General features: G+C 32.0%; 2 protein-coding genes across 3 annotated transcripts; both read left to right on the top strand.

The window, feature by feature from the left end:
• Positions 1-318: 318 nt before the first annotated feature.
• LOC145568149 (NAC domain-containing protein 77-like) lies at positions 319-6865 on the top strand. The gene is made up of 3 exons (XM_081627587.1): positions 319-487; positions 4063-4328; positions 6234-6865. The coding sequence occupies exons 1-3, from the start codon at positions 319-321 to the stop codon at positions 6738-6740; spliced, it is 942 nt and encodes a 313-aa protein (XP_081483713.1). The 3' UTR covers positions 6741-6865.
• A 6180-nt stretch (positions 6866-13045) lies between these two features.
• Positions 13046-20177, top strand: LOC145568148 (lysine-specific demethylase JMJ703-like). 2 transcript variants are annotated; one of them, XM_081627585.1, is made up of 9 exons: positions 13046-13195; positions 14683-14957; positions 16041-16112; positions 16464-16541; positions 16621-17133; positions 17227-17451; positions 17627-17788; positions 18433-18801; positions 19263-20177. In XM_081627585.1, exons 2-9 carry the CDS (start codon positions 14700-14702, stop codon positions 19923-19925), a joined length of 2340 nt encoding a protein of 779 aa, XP_081483711.1. In that variant the 5' UTR covers positions 13046-13195; positions 14683-14699; the 3' UTR covers positions 19926-20177. The 2 variants fall into 2 exon arrangements, with proteins under 2 accessions (XP_081483711.1, XP_081483712.1); XM_081627586.1 differs by lacking the exon at positions 13046-13195 and having other exon boundaries at positions 14819-14997.
• Positions 20178-24704: the final 4527 nt, after the last annotated feature.

Genomic DNA, 24704 nt, shown 5'->3' with positions numbered 1-24704 from the left:
ACATAATTAAGATTTCTTGTAACTTTGGCTTTTCTTGAAACTTCTCCCCACCTTAACTAACTTAGCAAGCTTTCTCTCTCCTCTTCCTTTGCTAAAAGCCAGATTATGACACATTTTTTATTATTTTGCCAAACCTTACTTCTTATGTCATCACCCCTCTTCTCCCTTATATATATACCCCCTTCTAAAACTATATACTATATTATTTTTATACATCTTATAAAAAAAAATATACAAAATTTCTCTCTTTATTTTTGGACCACCTTCTTAAATTTGCTACATTTTTCTTAAAATTATTATATAGTGTTAATTATTATCATGGGTTTAAGAGACATTGGAGCAACACTTCCTCCTGGATTTAGATTTTATCCAAGTGATGAAGAATTAGTTTGTCATTATCTTTATAAAAAGATTGCTAATGAAGAAGCTCTTAAGGGTACTTTGGTTGAAATTGATTTGCATACTTGTGAGCCTTGGCAACTTCCTGGTATGTATATGAATTTCAAGTTTTTATTTTATTAATTACTATAATAGTTATATATAATTACTATTTTTAGTATGTTTCATTTATTTTTTTATTTGTTAATCTTTCTTTTTGAGAAGTTTACATGCATTCTCTTCCTTTTAATTTATTCCCTTCTTTTTGAGTTGATCAAACTTGTTTTTTAAAAAACTTGTTTGTCAAAAAAAAAAACTTGTTTTTTAAAAAGCTTTTACAGATTCTTTATGTTGTTTTTCAATGATTTAATGCATCGTGAGTTAATCGGAACGTGATTATATCGAGTTATCGACTGGATCACTGGAAGCTTGACCTAGAGGTTGGTATACCGGTCTAGTTATCGAGAATGAATTAGTTTTATAGGGGAGAGTACAACAATTTTCTTTTCTTTTTTAATTTTATTTTGGTTTTCGCATTTTTGTTATGATAATTGGATGGTCGAGTAACCAGAGAGTATTCTCATCACACAAGTAAAATCGAATCACTTAATTATGATTAATGGAGTGAAAGATTTCTACATGAAATTTGGTGATATGATCGTGCCTAAACGAATATTTAGTACTTTAAATGGATGGAAGAAGGAATTCTGGTACTTTTATATTTTCTCCACTTACCACTAATTTAGTTGTAAGCTTGACTTTAAGTTTTGTTAAATTACCCGTCCAAAAAAAAAAAAAAAAAAAAAAAAAGAAAAAAGAAAAGTTTTGTTAAATGAGAAATGGTCTCGTGAAAATCTTCATTACATTATTCATTATGGTGTATATAATTTTATTACAGCTTTCACATTTAAATTAAATATATCATGCATATTTATTACTAGTAACAAACAATCTAGTTTGATTCATGTATCATGCATAAATCTATTAATCCCAATTAGTAGACGTGTCGTGGTAAATAACTTTCTAGTATATATGAAGATTCATTTGTTCAATTGATTGATTTCCTTTCACTTTTTTTCAAATGTGCATTTAATTATAGTGCATGAAACTCCGGGATTATCAAATTTTTTGCATGCAAGCTATTGATTAAGCTAATGAAAGAATTTTTAACTTTTATTTTTATAAAATTTCTTTGTAATTTGATTAAGTGGGTCAGGGTGTATTTATACAAGTATTTTGTGTAGTAAAATAAAATGAAAATATTCTTAAAAAAAATGAAAATATTAAATTACTATTATTTGATTAAAAATACCTCATTTTCACTATATATTTTGGGACTAAAGGGGCTCTAAAATGGCATGTTTTCTAATCTATTATAGCGAGTACAACGTTAGATCATAGTTTTATACTTGCGCAAGAATAATTCTTTTGAGGTTGTTATCTTCTATTTTTTTCTCCTAATAAGTTTTGTCTCTTTCATTTTATTGGTTGTGACTTGTGTCATTGTGTGTGCGCTAATTTTCCGGTTTGGTTCCCTCCTTTTTTTGCATGCCCCGTGTATTATGTGTTAAAAAGCCTTTTTCACCTCGAAAATTGAATGACTAATAGAACTAACTCACACCTTGTATTATTCTTGCCAGTGATGTTGCTGACGTAATGTAATTATCTAAAAACGTGTATTGATCACTAGCAGAATAATTATGCCCCTTTTTGTATTTGCTTCTAAATTTGGGAGTAGTTTAAAATTTTCACCTTAATTGAAAGTATGCAAGATAGTATATTCCTAATACATTTTTGATTTTTGATATGGTATTACACATAAAACCAAAAAAATATTTTGTTCACTTGCATATTAAGTAGCCTTGTCATAAAAGCTAAAAAATCACAAATAACAGCTTGACAACACCAAGGTTGACTCCTTTCCAAATTGAGAAAGATTACAAGCCAACCAGCTTATTTTATTGTTACACTTGAGTTTTTCTACATTCACGTTGTTATATAATTTCATCTTTTACTTAAAATAAAAAGTTATTTAATTTCTAACAAAACTCTAAGTGCTTCATTAGGAAAATAAATACACTTCTAAACCCTTCTTATCTTATTTCCATAATTATTTGAAGTAATTCTAGTAATGACCAACAAGTTTTCTCTTTGTTTCTTCTTATATGGTTCATTTACTAAATATGCAAAGAATAATGATGCTTTAGTTACTAATTGACAACCAGTACAACAATAGAATGAAAATACCTGAAAATTCCAATTTGACTTGCTAGATTTAGATGTCAATAAGTTCAGTCATCAAGATGTATGTGATCGAATCTTATTTACACTACTGTCTTTTGTGATTTTTTAAAGTCGTAGATGTTTTTAATTATGGAGTACGTATTTCTTATTTTAATAATTCAAATATTAGCGGTGGAAGAAAGATAATAAGGAAGGGGTTATAGAAATTACATTTTTTAACAGAAGAATTAGATCTTGTCAATTAAGTTTTCAATTAATTTTACTGTGTTTTTAGGAGCTTTTTTAATGTCTAGGTTGTACAACAACATACCTGGAAATTGAAATTTTCTAACGCGTAAAAATTTGTAATGATGATGTTAGATGGAAGAAGGTCCACTGATTAATTAGAATAGGAATCCAATAATTAATTAGGATTAACAATGATGTGACACTTAGGGAAAGGGGTAATTATATGTATATCTTATCAAACATTTGTACATGACTTAAGATTCCATCACTGTAGTACGTGACATGAGGGTTATACTATACACAAGAATGTGCTTATTGCTCGATCGTAGTAGTCTGTAAATTTATTTTAAACTCGTATCACAACAAACTCGGTTTTCAGGATTCTTTTTTGTAACAACTAATAATAGATGGAGTACGTAGACCGTCGAACCAATTAGTAATAGGTAGAATAGTCGCGATAGACAACGATCCTCATAGGTTAGTCGTCGTATTTCTTATTTTACAATGTAAAACAACATTTTTCAACTTACATATGTGTTACATCTTTAACAGTTTCAAGTTCTATATATTTCATACGAAGTAGAATATTTCTTTTTAATCACATAAGATGTATGCTCTACCTATATGCATATTTTGGCTATTTTATCAAACTACCAAAATTCGTTTTGCCCTATAACCTTAACTATGGGTGAGAATCGAACCCCTACCATACCTTCTCAGGAGATTACCGAGAGAGCTACCACCGGTCTCTCTCGGTCCACTTCGTAAAGCTCTTATTCAAATTATAATATGATGAATCTAGGTTTATTTCGATCACTTAAAAAACTATGTTGCCGACTCCCTGTAATGGGAATCGGAGAAATCTTATTCGAAGAACTCAATCATGATGTATACGTCCTCAACAAGTAAGTAGAGGAGATGTTGTTTTCACTTAGATGAACAACAAAGATATAATGAAACAACATTGAAAAGACTCAGATACACATATAAACTGTCAATTATATACTATACTAATAATTCATAATTTATAGTACCTTTTTTCTCTTATCCTTTTGAATAATAAGGAGAATACAATCATTGTACTTAATTAATAGTATACACGCAAATAATGATTTGATTTTATTTTCATAGAATCATAGATGCAATTATCTAATTACCATCATTTCTTGACTTTATTTTTCCTTAATTTTTTTTATATATTATTGTGTGTAGAGGTGGCGAAGCTCAACACCACAGAGTGGTACTTCTTCAGCTTTCGTGACCGCAAGTATGCCACGGGCTTTCGGACCAATAGGGCAACGACATCTGGCTATTGGAAAGCAACGGGTAAGGATCGGGTTATACTTGACCCGAGGACCCAGGAGATCGTAGGAATGAGGAAGACTTTGGTTTTTTACAAAAACCGAGCTCCAAATGGGATTAAAACGGGTTGGATCATGCATGAGTTCCGCTTGGAGAGCCCTCATATGCCTCCTAAGGTACGAATTAATTACAAAGTACTCCGTATTTATTAAACTACATAATAAAATTAACCTTATTAAATATCAAAACATCGTATGATATGTTTATTTTATTTTTAACTAGCTTTACAACGAGTGAAGAATATACATAAGGGTACGGGCTGGGTCAGCCTTGTCCCGTACCAACTTAGTCTCACACATGGAAGATACGTACATGAGCACATGAAACTCTCATGCATGTATTGTTGTAAGGTTAAAATTAGGAGAGAATATATTTGACATAATTTAATAAATGCCGCTTTAGTAATAATTAACCAAGGAGAAGGATAGCCCTCCTAAAGTCCTACATACATAACTAAATAAGACAAAGCATACAACTACACATAGTATATATAGTCGAATTAATTGAATCTAGTGCATTTTGTACTTTTTTCTTTTGAATGTATAGATCACGTGAAGTAATTTAGCAACGTACTATAAATAATTAGAATGTTATTGGTCCATTCTATAGTACATCTTGCATTAATCTAGCTCATTATGAGTTGTAGGCCGAAGTATTTGGTAGTTGTACATTTATATTATGAGTAGTTTAGTAGCCTTAGTCCCTAGCTTAGCTACTTAATAACCTAAGCTAGGCCCCATGAATCATGATTAAGCTAAAGCATTGTGCGAAAATTCTACTATGGTCCACTTTATTTGGACCATCACTATATTGAATTATTATTGGCCGATTTATTTTTTTTTTTTACCTTGGTCAAACCTTAATTTTAGTTATTTCCTTTTTTAATTCTTTTTTTATTTTCCAAAATTTAAATACTGAATTTACGAAAATCATTTTAATTACATTTTTGAAATTTAATTATTAAAATCAGATTTTAATAAAATAAAAAAAAAACGATTAATATTCGTATATATTTATAATAAGAACAGTATGAAAAAGGGTGAATAAATAATAAAGAGAGAACGGAATAGAAAGTGATTACGTGTATGTAAGAAAAATGTAGAGTCATAAACTTGTAAAGTAAGTTAATTATAACTCATACAAAGTACGGAATAGAAGTTTTACTAACGTTAAGGGTGCCAAGACGAAGATCATAAATACTTGGCTAGAAAGAATGGAATATTTGTAATGCATCACACAAATAATTCACAAAAGACGATCACCTCTAATGCTTAATGATTGGAGACAAGGATTTATATGTTGTCACTTTCTGTAGACAAATCCAGCATCTTAGGGCATCTATTCTTTAGAATATAGAAAATTCAAGGAAACTTCATCATTTTTCATTGTCAATTTTACTTGTGTTGTGTTCCCTTTCATGAAGTCATCACTAAGTAACACTATTCAAATTTATCCAAGATCCAAAATTTAGACAAAGACTTGACATATTCTACAGCATAAATTCTTTATAGATTTATCTTATAGTTATACTTAATAAATAGCCGATATAATAAGACAATTAGTTTGTAGTTAGTACCTATTTAGTTTTCTTGTTAGTTTATGTTATTATTCTCAATAATCAACTCAGGTCACTTCTTCACTAATACTCTACATTGGCTTTAAACCATGCATTAAGAAATTTTAGTGATTGTTGATTGATTAAGTATTGATTGAAATCTTATATTTTTTCCCCCAATTTCCAATCATTTTTTGTTTGGTTTGATTTGATTTTTGAAAAGGTACATATTAGTAATTCGTATTTGCTTACTACCTTTTGCTAGTGCACAGACATATGATATGCCACTATTATACTTCATAAGAATTGGAAGTACATTACAATATATTGATATAGAACCAATTTAGCTAAATCAGATGTCACGTATACATTTACCTGTATTATTTTCATTGGTACGTCTATATAAATGTACTGTGTAACTTCTTAAATTTCATAAAAATAATTTCAATTGTGATATGATGTGCAGGAAGACTGGGTGTTATGTAGAGTTTTTCACAAGAGCAAGACTGAAGAAAACAACAACAATAACCAATGCCAACACATGCATGAACATACAACAACAGCTAGCACCTCTTCACCACCTACTTGTTATGCATGCCAACAAACCAACTCATTCTCTTCAAATTATACTCCTACTACTACTCTTTCTCAAGAACCAATTATTAGCCACAACAACATTAGAAACAACATTCCAAACATTACCAATAATAATGTTGTTACCAATAATCATCATCTGCCGTCGCCATCGTCGTTAAACCCTAGCAATAATTTCATGCACCTCTTGAAAGAGGGTAACCCAAGCTACCCTTCTTGGAGTGATTTGGTTGTGAAAAATGATGATTATGGGCTATTATGGGACTTGGAAATGGAAGATCAAAGTAACAAATTGGGTGATAATAATGGAGTTCTTCCTCAACTTGAATTTGGAGATGTGAGATTTGATCAAGATGATTGTGGCACCATTTTCTTCTAATGATTTTTATCATTACAAGAATTATTATTATTATTTTATTATTTTCCAACTAACAATTTTAAAAAAAAAATTGAAAAAAAAGAAGAAAAATAGGTTTAAAAAGGGACATATTTAGAAAGACAAGAAGTACACCACCATTTTGTTGATTGTGTGAAGTTTGGTGTACTAGCTATAGATAGCTTTTTATTTTTGCTTAGGCATTAATGGATATAATATTTTTATTGTAATGCCATAATATGGTATAGGATTTAGGTTGTGGTCTATATTATAAATATATATGTAGTGAATCATTGTATAAACACATGCATGCATGTACTTTTACCATTAATTTCCCTTTGTTTGATTATATATATTTGTAAATTTACTTGGTATTTACTCTATATTCATATATATGCTCAATTCTAGATTTTTAGTACATTTTTGGCGTTTATTATATAGCACATTATTGTTTATTTTTCTATATTGTTTAATTTGATAAATGACTATTAGCTAACTTTTGTATTTAATTGCCTTCAAAAAACAAACAGTTTTTGATTTTATGAAAAATATCTTTCTAGCCAAAATGAAAATCTTGACAAAAGCAATTTTTTTCTCACAATTTTGTACCTTAAGGCAACTTCTAGTTAATAAATACGAGATAAAATGATGGTCATTTTATGATGAAAATAATATAGTGCACCCGGGTGCACCATGCGCATTGTGCACCCGGAAAGAACTTTAGGCTTATTTTAAAGAACATGGAAAAAAAAAAAGAACATATTAGAGTTTGAAAAAGAACATGCATACTAGTTTTAGAAAAAGAACATATTTGTGCTCGACCAAAGAATATGTTTGTCTTTAACAAAGAACATGTTTGTCTTTAACAAAGAACATGGCACCCGAAAAGAACATTAGGCATATTTTAAAGAACATGGAAAAAAAATACTAGTGTTTGAAAAAGAACATGCTAGTGTTTAAAAAGAACATGCATATTAGTGATTGAAAATAAATATGTCTAGAATCACACGAAACTCAATGCGAAATTACAATTAAATTCATTCCCACCTTCCAAATGGGACGTAAGTATAATCAAGAATGCCTAATTTTACAAAATAAATTATAAAAAAAAAACTAAAAAACATGAATTAGAAGAAATAAAACCAATGCAGCAATTAATAAAAAAAAACAGTACCTTAAGGCAATGATACAATGTAAGAAAATCAATGGCGGACGAAGGTGAAGGCGAGGGCGAAGAATTCAACATGGCAGAAACAGTAGAAGAAGTACCAATATTAGGAGATTGACAGCAAAGTGAGACCAATTTGAGACCTCCATTGAAATTCTTTGATGAAAATGATGGTGTAAAGGAGAGAGAAAATTGGCAGCAAGAAAGAGAGTGATAGGAAGGGAAAGAGGAGTTAAAAATTGCAGGAGAAGAGAGCGATGGATTTGTATTGCAAGAAAAAAACATGTTTTTTTTACCCATGTTCTTTTAAATACACTAAATGTTCTTCCAGGTGCACCAATCACACATTAATTTTATGACGAGTTGAGAATCAACAATTGATTATAGCAAACATGTACTCGGTGTATAAATCACTTATATTATTAATCTACTTAAACGATGAATACCAACACTTAGCGTAGTAAATACAACTTATACGAGCTAAGTACTACGAACGAGTCAAACAAGCCAAGTAAATCATGCAATAATCAACAATCAATAACGTAAACAAGGTCTTTTATACCAATTATACGTAGTATTTTATACCTACAAAAATAGATAATTGTATAAGCCCTTAACATTGAATTAATCAAATAAATGTAGAGAAATTAGCTTGCTTTCACTACAAGTCGATCATGCAAGACAAATTTCAAAATTTGAGCTTCTTAGCTTACAAAGTCATTAATGAAATCACAATCACATCATCAATAATCTACAAATAATAACTTCAATTCACATGTTTATTACTAATTACTTGATAAAATTCATTATCTGTTAAAATGTTACTACCTTTGCATTTTAGTGCAATAAAACTATCCGTACTTAATGAGGTTGTATTATCTCTAACTGCTATAGCATGATAAGATAAAGCAGATCATTAGAGGACAAATTTAATTAAAGAGTATGATGTTACATGATTTGCAAGTTGAATTAAATTAGTTGGTTTTTTCTTTTTTTTTTTCCGAAAAAAAAACCTGCGGCTTGCATGATTTATATAAATGCTCTAACGATAAATATTGGTGTTATGTTTGCCTCTGGTGGCTCCCTCCTCCGGGATTTTTGTCCATCGCTTTCTTGTTTTAATACTACCTCTGTTTAGATTTAATTATCACGCTATTAGTATTAATCATGCTATATGTTGATATATAATTCTTCAATGGACCTACGTATACGTACACAACAAAGCTTTCGTTAGAGTAGAGTCTAAACATACATATATAGGGTCCATCGATCTAGATTCCAACATTGCAAAACCAATTTTTATATATAATTAGAAAAATTTACTAGTTGGATAGCCTTATATGTTAGTCATTTTATCTTATCTTTTTCAAGATAAATCGTTTTTATAGATGTGTTTTTACCAATTATGTTTTTCAAATGTACAAGAAAACAAACATTTCAACATCCCTTCCATTTTATTTATTTCATTTTTGGCTCCATCATTACGTACATATTAAGTATTTTCTTATAATTTTGTCATTATTGTAGGTTCTAAAATACAGCCATAACAAGGGCAAAAACTAGGTACTCACAAAAGTTTTCTAGCGTTATCTTCAACATACCACGGCATCTCGAGTAATTCAAATTCACAAGGTAATTAATAATTGAAGAAAGTAAAAGAAACAGTACGTAAAGGAATATTTCTTAGGGGTAATCATATATATTATGTAGTGTTGAGCAATTAGGTTTTGATGATTATAAACTAATGATGATTATCTATCTAACGTGTATGTTAAGTTGTGCATAGAAAGAGCAAGTTATGTTTGGAACAGGATACAAGGAACCTGAGCAATGACAAGTATATATATAAGGAACTTGAGCAATATAGGATAAGCAATAGAGGAACAAGAACAATGATAAGTGTTACGGTTGATAAGCATGATGATGGCTAAGGAACCATGAAGGTAACTATGTAAATAGGTGTTTACATATGTTAGCTTCACGAGGTAAGTATCCTATACATATATATGTCATGTATGTGTAGAAGTCTTTTAATTTAGTTTAGTTTTCTTTATTGTTTTTATAAATGAAAAAACTAACCTTCTGAGTTACTTTGTTATCCTTAGAAGTTTGCTCAGTTTGTCATCATTAAAAAGGGGCAACTTGTTGACCCTTATGAGGTTTTGATGATGATGTTAAGAATTGAGCAAACTTCCATTTAATAAGGATTTTCTAGTGTTGTGATGTTTGCAGGTTCAGTAAGCGTTGAGGGCTGAAGTAGGAACTGAAACAGAGGAACTTTAGAAGATCCATGAGGATACAAGTAAAGTTAGAAGAAGAGTTCCAGAAATGGAACTTCCAGAAGTTTCTTAACAGGAACTTCAAAACGGGTTGTAACGACCTGGTTCCGGTGTAATGCTGGGGCAAACCCTAAGATCTAGAATATATCAAGACTACAGGATTCCAAAACAAGAGTTTCAGAGAAGCAACATGAAGACAGAGAAATAGAAGTATATTTCTCTAGGATTCATGTAAGTATGTTGGATATAAAATTCGGTCTGGAACAAGTCTTTATAGAACCAAGGTGAACTCCAAACAGTCAATGAAATTAGAGTAACTGACTTGTCAAGAACTCGGAGACTGTCAGAGTTCAGGAACCTAATAGGAACTTAAGTGTGCACGTTGTTAAAAGTCGGTTTTAATGATATATATATATTTACCTTATACGTGCATATCTTTTAGGGATTTGGTTTTACTGAATAAAGATATTTATCTTCTAATAAATCCCTTTTGGAAAAAGATAAATTTTGTTTAAAAAGTATTTTTAAACTAAAAGATAAGATTGAAATAAAATCTGATTTTATGTTAAATTTATCTTATTATTATTGACAGATTTTATTCTTAACAAAAAGATATATTTTCGGAAAACTTGTTTTTAGAAAATATCTTTTAAACTTATCTTTTCAGAAAATCTATCTTTTTCAAGATGAAATGAATAATTCGAGTGTACTATAAATATGCTCATATGTATTCATTCAAAGTTGAGGCTGACGAAGTGAGGTGGTCGTGCTTAATAGTTTTATCCTTCACCACGAAACTAAGTCAGTTCTCCTGGTCAAAGTTCCTATCAGGTTTTGGTCACAGTACGTCCAGTGAGTTCCAGACAGGTCTCGAGTGTCCAACATATTAGTTTTATCTCTTTATTCATAGATATGTATTTAGGGATATTCAATGAGATCTTGTAATGGGAAAAAGGGTTTTGAGTGTTTTGTATTTTGGGGTGAGATTGTGAATTCTCTTAAATTTACGCAAGTGATGAGTTTGAAATCTCGTAAAATTCGAGTGGTAGCTGTGAGTGCACAGTGAGTGAAAGGAACCTGAGAGGTGTCTGGGTCACCTAGGAAGTGTCCTGGGTTAAGGGAGAAAAAGGGTCCTGAGAGGTGTCTTAGGTCTGGTAGGAGGTGTCCTATCATATAGTCAAGTGTCCGTGGTGGAACTTGCGAAGCAAATGTCTGTGTAATAGGTTGTACTAGGAGAGTTGCCTATTATAGTGGAATTTGTTTATAAGTCCCAATAGGGCCGAGGTTTTACTTCCAGTTGGGCACTGGATGGTTTCCTCGTAAAACTTGCTGTGTGCTTTAAGTTCCTTTACGTTTTAATTGTTTATTTCCGCTTAAGTTTCGCGATTGGAACCTACTACCATTCACCCCCCCTCTTGTAGTAGTTCATCTACACTAACATGTAGTTTAATATCACATCAATAATGGCCTACTAATGTAATAATGTTTATACTAATTACTAAAATTGTCACATAATCTTGTGATTTAGCAATAGTTTTTGTTCTATCTAGCTAGATAGCCACACCATCATATATAGTATAACTCCAAAATAATACTCTTTTACAAGTTTCGCCATTTATAAGGAAGTTCGGTTGTATTGCTTTTATTGCTTTACATGGCTATAGGAGGCTCTAAGACAAAGGATTTTGACCTTGTTTTGTAATCACGCTTCTTTTGCACTGGGTGGATAACACGTATAAGATTGTCCAATAGTCTAATTTACTAATTTAGCATATTGTAAGACAAACGTTAAGTGAAAATGTTACTCCGTTATTTTCTTTTTGATGTTCTCATTAAGAATCCTACCACTATCAATCAATCAATCATCAATTATCAATTATTATTACATAATACTAAAAGAGAATAAAAAAGACACTTGTCAATATTGCATTAAAAATTTTCCCTCCAAAAATACCTTCTTAAAATAAAAAATAAATCAAAATTTTTTATGATATTTGTTTTATATAAAATATAATTCCTTTCCAAAAATATTAAACTATTCATTGTAAATGTTACATGTAATTTAAATATTTTCTCTTGCAGGTTTTTAATAATATATATCATATTTTTAATACATGAGTCATTCTATTTATATAATTTTTATAATATTATTTTTAAAACTAATTAACAACCGTGCAATGCACGGGATTTACGCTAGTTTACAATAAGAGAAAATTTTAAATTATTTCCAATATATACATTTAAAAAAAAAACATAATTTCATGAAGTTTTGTTTGATTTGACACTACAAGTGCTTTGAAAAATATCAATTTTATTATAATGATTAGTAATATATAATTAAAGATATTAATACGAAGTAATAATATCAATTTTTGTATACTTCTTCCGTTTATTTCTAGTTGACACGTTTCTTTAGTCACGTTTGCCAATGCATATATTCAACCGTTAATATCTTTAATTATTGAAAAGCAATAATTATATAAAAGTTGATATTTTGAAAATATATATATCGTGACGAATCTAACAAAACCCCACATGATTATACTTTTCATTATGTATAAATCACAAAACACGGTCAAAGAAAAGTGTGTGAATAGTGCTAAAGTCAAAACGTGTCAACTAAAAAAAATAGAGGAAATAATTATTAGTAAATGCTTAATAATTGTAACTTTATGTTTAATAGGTAAGGGTCTAGATTTGGGCTAATTTCAAAAATTAAGATTGGGTAATGCTGGGCTGGGCTAATTTGGATTTTCCTAAATAATGGGCCGCCTATATTATAACATTGGGCTGGCAAAAGAAAATTTTGGAATAAATTAATACTGAGACCTCAGAAAGTCAGAAGTTCATAACACAGAAAATCATACTCCTCAACTCTACTCGTACTCTCATTTTCTCTCTCCTCTGCAAAGTTTTCTTACATCAATGGAGATTTAGGGATTTCTTTCTTCAGTTTAATTCGTCGCTCAAATTTACAAGTTTTCGTCATTTTTTCTAAAGATTCAACTAAGGTATGCTCGAAATTTCACTTCAATATTTTTTCGGCGCTTTCTTTGATGCTCTGTATATTATTCAAATTAGTTAATCTGACATTGTTATTGAGAAATTCATGTTGTGTTTGCTAGATTATGTTAATTTTTTCTTGATTTTGTTACTTATGAATGAAATTTAGGAAAAATTGGAATTTAATTTACACAGTAGTGGAAGACTAGTATAATCATCAGATTGTAAACAATTTATCAGAGCCTAATTTTTGTAAATTACTTCGTATTTGTTAGAGCTAGTTAATGGTGATGTATTAATGGAGTTTTTAGTTGATTATTTGTAGCTTTAGGTTATCTTTTTGAAAAATGGGGGAAAAGTTTTCGTTAATGCTGCAAAAGTTTAAAGTATATTGGAAGTTAGGGTTTGAAATTGATTTTATGGTTTTAAATTCGTTGTTTACTGTACTTGAATTTCTTGAATGTTTCGCGTTCGCTTATGTTCTAGAGAGATTGGCTTTTACCCAATTTATTGCCATGGAGATGAGATGATGAGTAGGTACATGGATTCCCTGAAGTAAAGCTTGGACAAATGCTTTATTTCTGTCCTAGTTAATTGTCGTTTGACCTTATTAGTATAGAGAAATGCCGGTTTGTAGAATTCCCCCTTTGCCTGGTAGTAGTGAGTAGTGAGTGGAGGGCGGTTTAGTTGAGCTCTAGTTTGCTTATATTGAAGATGAAAACTACTCACTGTCTCACTCTATACTTAATTACTTACTTCACTCTAATTGAACAAAGAAAAGTCTGAAGTTCTAAATTAAATGCGGTTATTAGGCCAACTAGTAGTTTTTAGCTTTTGAGTAGTTAGTGGCTGTTGGAAGTTTGAACAACGGGTAGTTGTCAACGGTTGAATGTAATTGTTGGTAGGTTAGATTTTAAAGTAGTTGTTGGTAATATGAGTGTTTAGCAAAAGTAGCAGTTTAAAATGTAAGCGTTAATAAAGATTATATGTCTATTAGGGAATTTAACTATATTTTGATATTTTAATTTATGGTTGTATTCAGTATTACCTTATTTTAATTTAACAATGACTATTTTTTTTAACAATAAAAGGTAAGCATAAGAAAGGTATTAATTGATTATAATCAGTGTACGGAGCATTTTCTGAGTTTTACATAAAAATTATTATGCATGGAATCTATTTTTACGCTAACTATCAATAATACCTTATAAAACCATGATTTCACCATAGAAGATAGCATGAACAACAAAAATCAACATATGCCGCCATATCAGATTACTTAATTTACATAATATCATATTAAAATTTGACCACAAAAGAAGAGTAGTGGAAGGGAGGCTTTTTGACTGATAGCCAAGAAGATCCTGGGTACAATTTTGTTGTGCTAGTTGACTGTCGAAAAATCACTAATGGCATTCTATACTTTATGTTAAAGTTCTTGCCTCTTTAATCATGAGACTAACAAGCTAAACACATTACATTTTTGTGCTCTTAGTTGGCTCAGTAGAATTGATGGTGACTGAAAATATGAGTCCTGTTGAGAAGCATCAAGAAGAAAAACTAGATATTCCTCCGGATTTGACTTCACTCACCACATTCAGTTTGCAAAGAGCAGAAGTAAATGATCTGGAGATATCTTCAGGGATATCCCCTTCTGATATTGATGGTCTTGAAAGCATCAAGAGAAGTTTGAAGATTCAACAAAGACCATGGATTGTTTATGACCAGTTCGAAGGTGAAAGGGAGCCAGATGTGAAACCACATGATATGGTCATACTTGTTTCTCCTTAATATTTCAGTGTTTGTAAATGTAAGATTTTGTATCTGGTTTGCCTGCATTGAATACGTTTATATATTAAAAAAGTAATCACTCAAGAGCTGAAAATGATGGAAACTTCGTTCTTACATCATACGAAATATAACATGAAGAATGGAAAAAAATCTTTCATAAATAGAATTTAGGTGCATCCGTCTAAATTTTACCTTTCTTAAAATTGTGTGTATTCGTCTGTTGCTACCTTTCAAGTAGTTATTGATTGTTACCATGGGTAAAATTTATGACTTTATCACAAAACTAAAGTAGATTTTATAAAATGGTGCATGTATTACGTAGGGTATATGTTCAAATGTTTTCTGGAGTGCTGATTACTTTGTATGGTTACAGAGAAATTCTACCAGTACTTGTCAGTGGTGTAGGACATGCATGCTCAAAGTAATCAGAACTAACGACATTTTGAAGATAACCGTTAACCAATGCTTTTCAACTAGCATACATAGAGTTAGGTGCATTAGTGTGGATTTAACCTCTCTTAAACTTGTATATGTTTGTCCGTTTCTACTGTACAATTCGTCATTGATTGTTACCATTGGTCAACTTTATGCTTTTTTCAAAAAAACAGAAGTTGGGAGTTAACGTTGTAGTACTTCATCCGAAAGATGGTTAGAGCCAATGAAGATTTATAAAAAGGTGCATGTATTATGTTGGATAATTGTTTGCATGTTTTCTGGAATGTTGATTGCTTCTAATGGTTACATAGATGTGGTACTTGTCAGTGGTGTAGGACATCCATGCTCATTGACTTTCATCCTCTTTTCCTCTTACTCCATGTTCTTGCAAATCCCTTACTACCTTTGTGAGGGTTGCTGAAGGTTGTCTTATTGATATCCTTCAAACCACTTGTTTGCATCTGCTGCTTTACTGTATGCAATTAAATATGTAAAATCAGATTAAATTGTACTCTGAATAAACTCGGCTTCATAGGGACCTTAGAAATATATTTCCCTTTTCTGTTCTGCATATAATACACTGGATGGAAGTTATGCCAAGTCCACTTATTCGATTTTTTTGTACAGAGTTCATCTCCAAAGGGTTGTCTTCCCAAGGGTGTTACTAGAGGATGCTCAAACTGCAGCGGGTGTCAAAAGGTCTAACCTGGATTTTTTTTTTATTGTTCATGTAGCCGACCCTGCTTATGCGATTAAGGCTTTGATTGATAGATTGAAGTATTTCAATTGACTTGAACATCACATTATTTTTGGTCCAAAGACCAAAGTTCTTTGTTGTATGCAACTCTTAATAATGGTTCCCTCATATCAATTTGTTACCTTTTAAAATTAGACCATATCTTTAGCTTCTGTAGACGTTTGGCAATGCTTAAATTGATATTTGGAAAGGATTGATTAATGGAGAACTGCATTGTTTGAAATTCTCTAATTAAATGCTTCTATTTCAAATCTTTTTCCTCTTCTTATTTTCTATTATTTTTTGATAAGTAGGTTTCAGCTAGGTGGGATCCGGAAGGTGCATTTACTCATGCACTAGAAGATGTAATTGTATTTCATCCTAATGAAGAGGCATGTTTTCAACTCTATATTTACTTTATTCAATGCTTCATTTATTATTATGTTATAAAATTTTATGATTTGCTTTCAGGATTTCAAGGACACCTTCAAGTACATTGAAAGCATACGCCAACAGGTGGAACCCTATGGATTGTGTCGTATTGTCCCACCTTCATCATGGAAATTTCCAAGCTTTTTTGAGGAAGATGACATCTGGCAAAATTATAGATTTTCTACCCTAGTTCAACGGGTTAATGAGCTCAAAAATCACGGCTCCTATAGAAAGGTAACTCCAGACAGTGACACTAGAGAGGCGAAACGAAGAAGATTGGATTACGAGTCTACTGATGTTTGTGCTGCAAATTTTTGCTCTGATGAATGCCAAGGATTAGAAAGCTTCTGTATTGAATCTGGTCCAGAGTTCAATCTTATAGCTTTTAAACGGTATGCTGATTATTTTCACCGGTGTTACTTTTCCCAAGAAGTTGAGGCTCCATATGTTCAATCGAGGGCAGCTATGCATCAAGCTCAGAGGGAACCATCTGAACAAAATATTGAAGGTGAATTTTGGCGTATTGTGGAAAAGCCAACTGAAGAAATAGAAGTATGTAGACGCTGTTTCAGATAATGTCGTAAAGCTCTAACTTTACATTTCTGATCAACTTACAGTGCTATCTTTTTTTTTTTATTTATTTAGGTGCTTTATGGGACTGATACCATTTCTGAAAAACTCAGCTACAATTTTTCAGTATCATCAAACCCAGGTCAGGCATCTGATTCCATTGAAGGTGTTGCTTCAAATTGGGACTTAAATCATCTCAACAAGTTGCCTGGTTCCTTGCTTTCGTTTGAGACATTGGACTCTTCTGGTATATTGGCGCCTCAGCTACATATTGGAATGTGCTTTTCATGCCTTCCTTGGGTAAGACCTTTGAGCTTCAAACTCATGTGATACTAATTTGTCATTTTTGTTCTTCTGTGTTATTTTCAGTCTTTTCGGTGAGTGAATTCAGCATATCATTTATTTTTGTAAAGTATTCCCCTTAAATAATCTATTTTCTGATAATTATTGTCTTTTTCTTTGAATTATCAATCAGACTGTTTCAGAGCATCACTTGTATAAGCTGCAGTATCTGCATTTGGGTGCTCCTAGGATATGGTACAGCACACCTGGATGTGACTCACATAAGTTTGAGGTTATTGCAAAAAGACACTTCCCAGCTTCTGGAAAAGATCATCTTGAGCGAATTCATAGACCAGTAAGTTCTTTAGTTTTGCCTCTACGCCTATAGAAAACATGAGACAGTATTCTTCCAAATCTTAGAAAAAATTTCAAATTTTCAGCTAAGGTATTCTGGCAAATAGCATAAAAAATTTATGTATGTATAGTTCTATTGAATTAACAGATTGTCACGCATCTAAATTTTGGAGGAAAGGTCTTTCTTTGTTTTATATGTGTCATTTATTTATGATAACATAACCTGCTATATTACTATGTTCTATTCATGGTACCCAAGTTTAACCTAAAGGTGATGATACCTTCCTTAGTGGAACTAAGATGATGGCATTGTGCATTCTGCCAGAAGTCTGGGCTTAAGTGCATGACACTACCTGTATCACTGTATGCATGAGATAAATAACAGCAGAGAATCTTTCATATTCCAGCGTGATAATGCGTGTGAACTGTCTTGTTTGTGTAAATATATACATGTACAAGAATTGCTTTATTAAACTACCAGAGTGTTTGTGGCCAACCTTGTATTCTGATTTGCCAGGAAACGAGACTGTAGTCTGGGATCCTTTTTCTGTCTTTCTTTTTTTCTTTTTCTTTTTTTTTAACCTTTAGTTATCTTGAACTTTGGTGTTGTGGTTCTTACCAAATTGTTTGAATTTATAATTTCAGGATCGACAATTGTCCCCTACAATATTAAAATCAGAGGGTATACCAGTTTATCGTTGCATCCAACGGCCCGGCGAATTTGTTCTTTTTCTTCCAGGAGCCTACCATTCAGGTTTTGATTGTGGGTTCAGTTGTTCTGTGTCAGCAGTCTTTGCTCCATTGGAGTGGTTGCCTCATGGGAAACTTTCAACGGAGCTGTACCGTGAAAAGAGAAGGAAAACACTAATCTCTTGTGATAAGGTGCTATTAAGAGCAGCTGATGAAGCTTTGAAGGCCCAATGGGAATCTCTATTAAGGGGTAAGAAAACACCAAAAGTCTTGACATGGAAGGAGACTCTTGGAAAAGATAGGGTATTAGCAAAAGCTTTGAAAGTAAGTGCCCTTGACTTTTCTTGTAACACGAAGTATTTAGTAAAATATTAATATGGCTTAATCATTACAATTAATTGGCTATGAAGTAGTGACTACCTAATGCACTTAAGCCACGTAACTCAAGTGATAGTATGCCCCAATGCCACGATTGTTTTTAAAAGGATGGGATGATTCAAGCTTGCCCAGAGACCCTTATCACAGGATCTTCTTCACCCAAGAACTCCTAGTGGGCCTATGACCTCAAAGCTACTAGGTTGAAACTGTAAATCACTCCACTAGACCAAAACAAGCTTGGGAAAAGTGCTATTGCTTTGTGATAGTCCTATTTGTAATCTTTCCGGTCTTTTACCCAGTTATTGTTTCTACTTCAGTGAATTCATTCTCTCTTTAATATTACAGCTGATTTTAGTTTTATCAGCAAAGCTGACATATCGTTCACTACTTTTTTTCTTCTTGCGCAGGAGCGGATTAGATCAGAGACAAGAAGTAGGGAATATCTTTCTTCTGCGTCTATGTCTAGGAAAATGGATGAAGCCTTTAATGGTGATGGCAGGAAACTGGAATGCAGCGTCTGCTGTTATGACTTGTATATGTCTGCAGTATCCTGCCCATGTAACCATAACAGATATTCATGCCTGCTTCATGCTAAGCATTTCTGCTCTTGCCCCTGGACTGAGAAAATCTTCCACTTCCGCTATGAAATCAGCGAATTGAATATTCTTGCAGAAGCCACGGAAGGCAAGTTGGCTGCGACCAGGATTTGGTTCAAAGAAAATCTTGGGCAGGCCCTGCAGTGGGACAAGCCCAATTTAAATCAAAATGAATCTTCAGAGAATCCATCATCTGCTGCTAAAGACAAGGTTACCTCTGTAGAAAATGAGGCTTCTGGCTCAAAGTTACTTTCAGAGGCAACTGGATCCCTTGAAATGAATGGTAATATCAATGCTAAAGCCGGGAAGACCAGTTTGAACGATGCATATAATGATACAAGTTCATCTTCTTCCTCTGATATTGATTTAGATGAATACGTCACAAGTCTGGAGAAAGCCTATAAAAGTGGAGCTTTCCGTCCAGCATCCAACAGCGAAGGAGAATCACTGCCAAGTGGGAAAGATCGTGTTTAGAAACCAGGGGGTCTTATGCAAACTGTTTACCCCGACAATAATACATGTGTTCTCTTTTACATCCTGTGATTAAATCATGTCTGTATTACGGTATTGTATTACTCTCATCATCGTATGTTACTCTCGACAGACCACAATCAACTAAGTATCACGTATCAGGATTCTTTCCAAGAATCTATTATGATGTAAAGTAATTCTCAAATTTTTCAAAAGAATAATGAAAGGTAGTCGTGTTTCCTATTTTCGGCACATGAACCATTTTTTTACATTCAAATATCACTTTGAAGTTCAATCAAATTTATGAAGCCTTGCAAATAAGAGCACCAAGAATAAAGCCGAACGGCCTGAACCTGTGAGATATACAGCTTAAGATAGTGATTAAGGTAAATAATGCACCTCAGTTTTTTTTTTTAAAAAGTTGTCATCCCAAATTTAGTACGGAGTAAGGGTCTATTTACTTTACCTTAATTTCAGTTCAGATCAGTTCAGTTCAACTCCAATCAGTTCGATTCAACTCCTAATTTCCTTCTCTCATAAAATATTCATTTCAGTTCAGCTCAGCTCTAATCAGTTCAGATCAATAAATATGAACAAGTCCTAAATGGCATGTGGATGTTATTGGAGATTCTTTTTTTTTTTTTTCCTGGTACAAAAATTAGCTTATGCGTGTAATTTCAAGGGTGGTGTTTAGAACAGCTAGTCTAACTGTCTAAGTAAACACCTATCGAAAAACTCTTAAGTGTGTCGTAGATGCCATAATATATTCATCTACATGAGCTCAATGTATATTGTGCACATGCTGACATGTAATATGTATGTAATGCTACACTTGAATTTTATTGTAAACTTTTATTCTACTACTTAGCTTACAATTGACATTTTTTTTTTTTTTTTTTTTTTTAAATAGACATTTGAGATTATTTATACAGAAGTAGTAGTTTATTTTATAAAAGACTGGAATGCTAAAAGAATTGGGCAATGGTAAAATCCATGTCTTAGCTTCTGAGAACTAATCTTTTAAAATCCATCTTTGCTTGGGCCATTTGGTTTTTCAAATAGCTCATGATTGGACTCTTCGAAGTCAGGCTGCTAGGGATTTCTCTCCTTTACATAGTTCTCCTCCCCCTGCCTGGGTTTGGTTCTCAATTACGCTCCTTCCATATTGAGGGTGATTCTAATCTCTCTCCTTCGGTGTCTATTATTGTAGACGGAGCTTGGAATTCGACCGATAATCGAGCTGGTATTGGCTGGTCATTCTTTTCCCTTGACACAGCTACTTGTTTGGGAGGAGCAGCTCGGGCTTGCTTCGCGTCTTCTGCTTTTCAAGCTGAACTTCAGGCTTGTTTTTTGGGTCTTCAGATGGCTCTCCACCGTGGTTTTTTGCGTGTTCTTATTTGCACCGACTGCATTTTATTGGTCTCTAGTATTTCTCGGTCTTCGACGGACATATCTACCATCTGGATCCAGCAACAACTTCGGGATATCCTTTCCTCATTTGAAGTCTGTGTTATTCAGAAGGTCCCTAGAGAAGCGGTTCTCCCTGCTCATCGTTTGGCTTCCTCGGCTAGGAAACGACATATTACTAGTCTTTTGTTTTAAGCTTTTTGAGTTGCTCTTTGTCAAAAAAAAAAAAAAAAAAAAAAAAAAAAAAAAAAACTTCTGAGAACTAATTAAACATCTCTATCATATATTTCTCCGATTAGACTAATCAAAAATCTATCTTACCCCCTTTAACCAAAAAAAATATAAAATAAAAGACTAATCAATATCATGGACAATGAAATCTAACAAACTCTAACAACTCTTTTATATAAAAACATTATTACAAAAGTAAAAATAGTGTGGTAGTAACCTCAATTTGAAGGCTTAGTAAAATATTTGTAAACATTTTATAAATTTTAAAATTTAGATTACGTCTCTTTTCATTTGAATTTTACTCATATTAGAATGAAGCAATATAAGGGAAAGAATCTCTTTTTCATAGACTCTTACTTATTTATCTTTTATTTATATTGGTTGAAATGATCAAAATGAGATTATGTAACTAGAGTAGCACATAGTTAGCATTAATATTACAAACCAAAGTTGATAGTTTAGGGTGGTGGCGTAAGACCACAATATTCATGCAACACCGGGCCAATAGATGAACGATTATTTGTTCCTACTAGAGATCGGTTTTAGAACCCTTCTGACTTCCCTTGCCTGAAAATCTGCTTCCTACACAAGAACACCAAGTTAAACCTAGCAGCGAAAGGTGTTGCTCGATGGTATTAGCTATGTTACCCTAATAACTTAGAAGGGGAACATGACTTAGGTTACCTTTGGTGATTGTAATTGATCATCAATAATTTACCCCAAAAAGGAGCTGAAAATAACTATTGATAATTTCACAAGATAAGTTGGCTACTTGATTGTTCGTTACCCGCAGAAAGAAAGAATTATCTTTTGGATAAAAATGATATACTTGATGTATATAAATTGATTAAAAATAAAATCGTACAAATGTACTAAAAATTGCATGTAATGTCATTTCAATCTTTCAATTAATGATCATGTTCTAATTAAGGCATGTGACTCTGATCTATAAAAAGCACAATGGTACGTTCAAAAGGTAGAAGTATTTAATTTTATCTCTCGTGTCCATTTTCTTTAAAAGTCGAGATAACGAAATTCAATCATAATTTTTCAAGTGGATGTTACATGTTTGATTATTTTAATGGGGTGGAGAATATTTAATCAATTTTTAGTTCTTTACTTTATTGATGATATCAATCAATGCAGTTTCAAGTTGGCAAAGTTTATTACTGTATAATTTAAACTTAATTATACTTTTTTTCGTTCTTTTTTACTTGACTTGTTTTATTTATCACGCATGTCTAATCATTAATAACTTTAATTATTCATAAGTAAAAATTATAAAAGTTATATAGATAGTGTTAGATTTCGGGAAAACTCCTGTGTTGGAGTGTGTACCATTGATTCATATATATAGAGGTTTACAAGAGTCGTAATCCTATTATGATAAGGATACGAGATATAACAAAATATATACAAAATTATCCTAATCTGCGACAAATATTATCGGAAATATAATATCTATCAGATAGTACTTATTGAGACAATTCTAACAACATCTCAAATGAATATGTTTTTGCTTATGTATAATTCACAAAAGACAATCAAAGGAGGAGTGGTGAGTCGTGTAAAAGTCAAAGTGAGTCAAAGTAAAAAAGAACAGAGGAATTAGTATTCTTGAATTATTTATAAAAGTAATTTTGTTTTATGTATTGAAATTTTACTAAAAGCTAAAAAAAAAATAAAAAAAATAAAAAAAAAAACATAGGACAATAAGAGAAGTAGTGTCGTAGCAAACCCCTTATGCTAATAAAGTGTTTATTTATCGAATATTATATTAATATGGGACACTTATATGTGTTGTTTAAGAAGTACTCCGTACATAGTTCAACATTTGGTAATAGACTCCTTTGTGTACAGCATTATAAACTGATCCAAGTCGCATTCACTAGCACTTGATCAAATGAGTCCATGACACCCATCTAGCAGTCTAGCTACCATTAATGGTTGTACAAGTACATGTTTGTATTTTTTTAGGTGAATGGTAGACCACTTTAGCATAGAAAAGTCACAATATCAATTTGTCTGGTTTGATATAGGAGTGTAGTGATCCATCTCCCAAAATAAGATGACAAAACATGAACATGATTAAATAATATATGGTTCAATATTCATACATAGGTTAGCTTATTATTAGGTCAAGGACAAATATAGAAGGACCACTATGTATATCAATTTAGCTAGTTGAGGTTGTGTATGTAAACAATGATCGTTTTCACAATAATTTACATTTCAATTTTGGATGAGTTTCCTTTTTCAAGTACTATAAAAGTTATCTTTTTGAAAATTAACTGCAACGGTACTTATTGTCTCTTACTATTATACTTGCTTTTTTGGTATTTATTGATCAATTATATTGGTGGTTACTCTCATGTACTATCTCAATGGTATGCTACTTTCGTCCTTCCTATCTTTTTCTTTGAATATTTTGTCAATTGCTTCACTAACACTATATTCTTTGATGAATTGAACACTACGGAGTATTTTTTTCTTTGCTTCTCCGTTCATTCCTTATCTTTCAATTATTGCGTCTAGGGTAATCTAACGACTTTGTTTAGAAATTGACTGTTGATAGTTACCTGATTGGATTCTTGTGTGATCTAATCAAGGTAATGGATACTATGTTATGTGTTACTCTGTATTTATTATGGGTTTGTTTAATCTAGCTACTAGTTAGCTCGTAATGTTAGTAATGAGCAGGACAAGCAGAGCATTTACAGGATATTTTAGTCTTCTTGCTAATGGAATAAAATCAGTTATGACAGCTGCTATATGACAGCTACTCAGGTTGTTAGGGGAGCTGAATTTGAGGAAGATTCTCTTAGCCGTTTTCTCATGATTAGTGTAATAAAGTTGTAATTTGTCCTGCTATATATCAGGTACAATGTATGCTGTTTTGAGCCAATGAGAAAATATATCTTCTTCCTACCTTTCTTTCTTCATTTCTTCTTTCTGTAATCCTCTTGCACACTGATTTCATTTTACTCTTTATGGTATCAAAGCCAGGTTGTGCAACATCGGGATTGTTATGTGCAGAAAGAATTTGTTTCTCATTTGTCTGAACTTCTGAGTTAATCTGCTGCTGATCTTCATCCTTCCTTCTTATCTTTCTCTTTCCTGCTTTCACTTCTTTTCTTCTCAAAA

Source organism: Chenopodium album, chromosome 11 (assembly GCF_948465745.1).
Source record: "Chenopodium album chromosome 11, dcCheAlbu1.1, whole genome shotgun sequence".
Taxonomy (NCBI): domain Eukaryota; kingdom Viridiplantae; phylum Streptophyta; class Magnoliopsida; order Caryophyllales; family Amaranthaceae; genus Chenopodium; species Chenopodium album.
The sequence above is the reverse complement of the archived record's forward strand: the minus strand, read 5'-3'. Positions and strand labels throughout refer to the sequence as shown.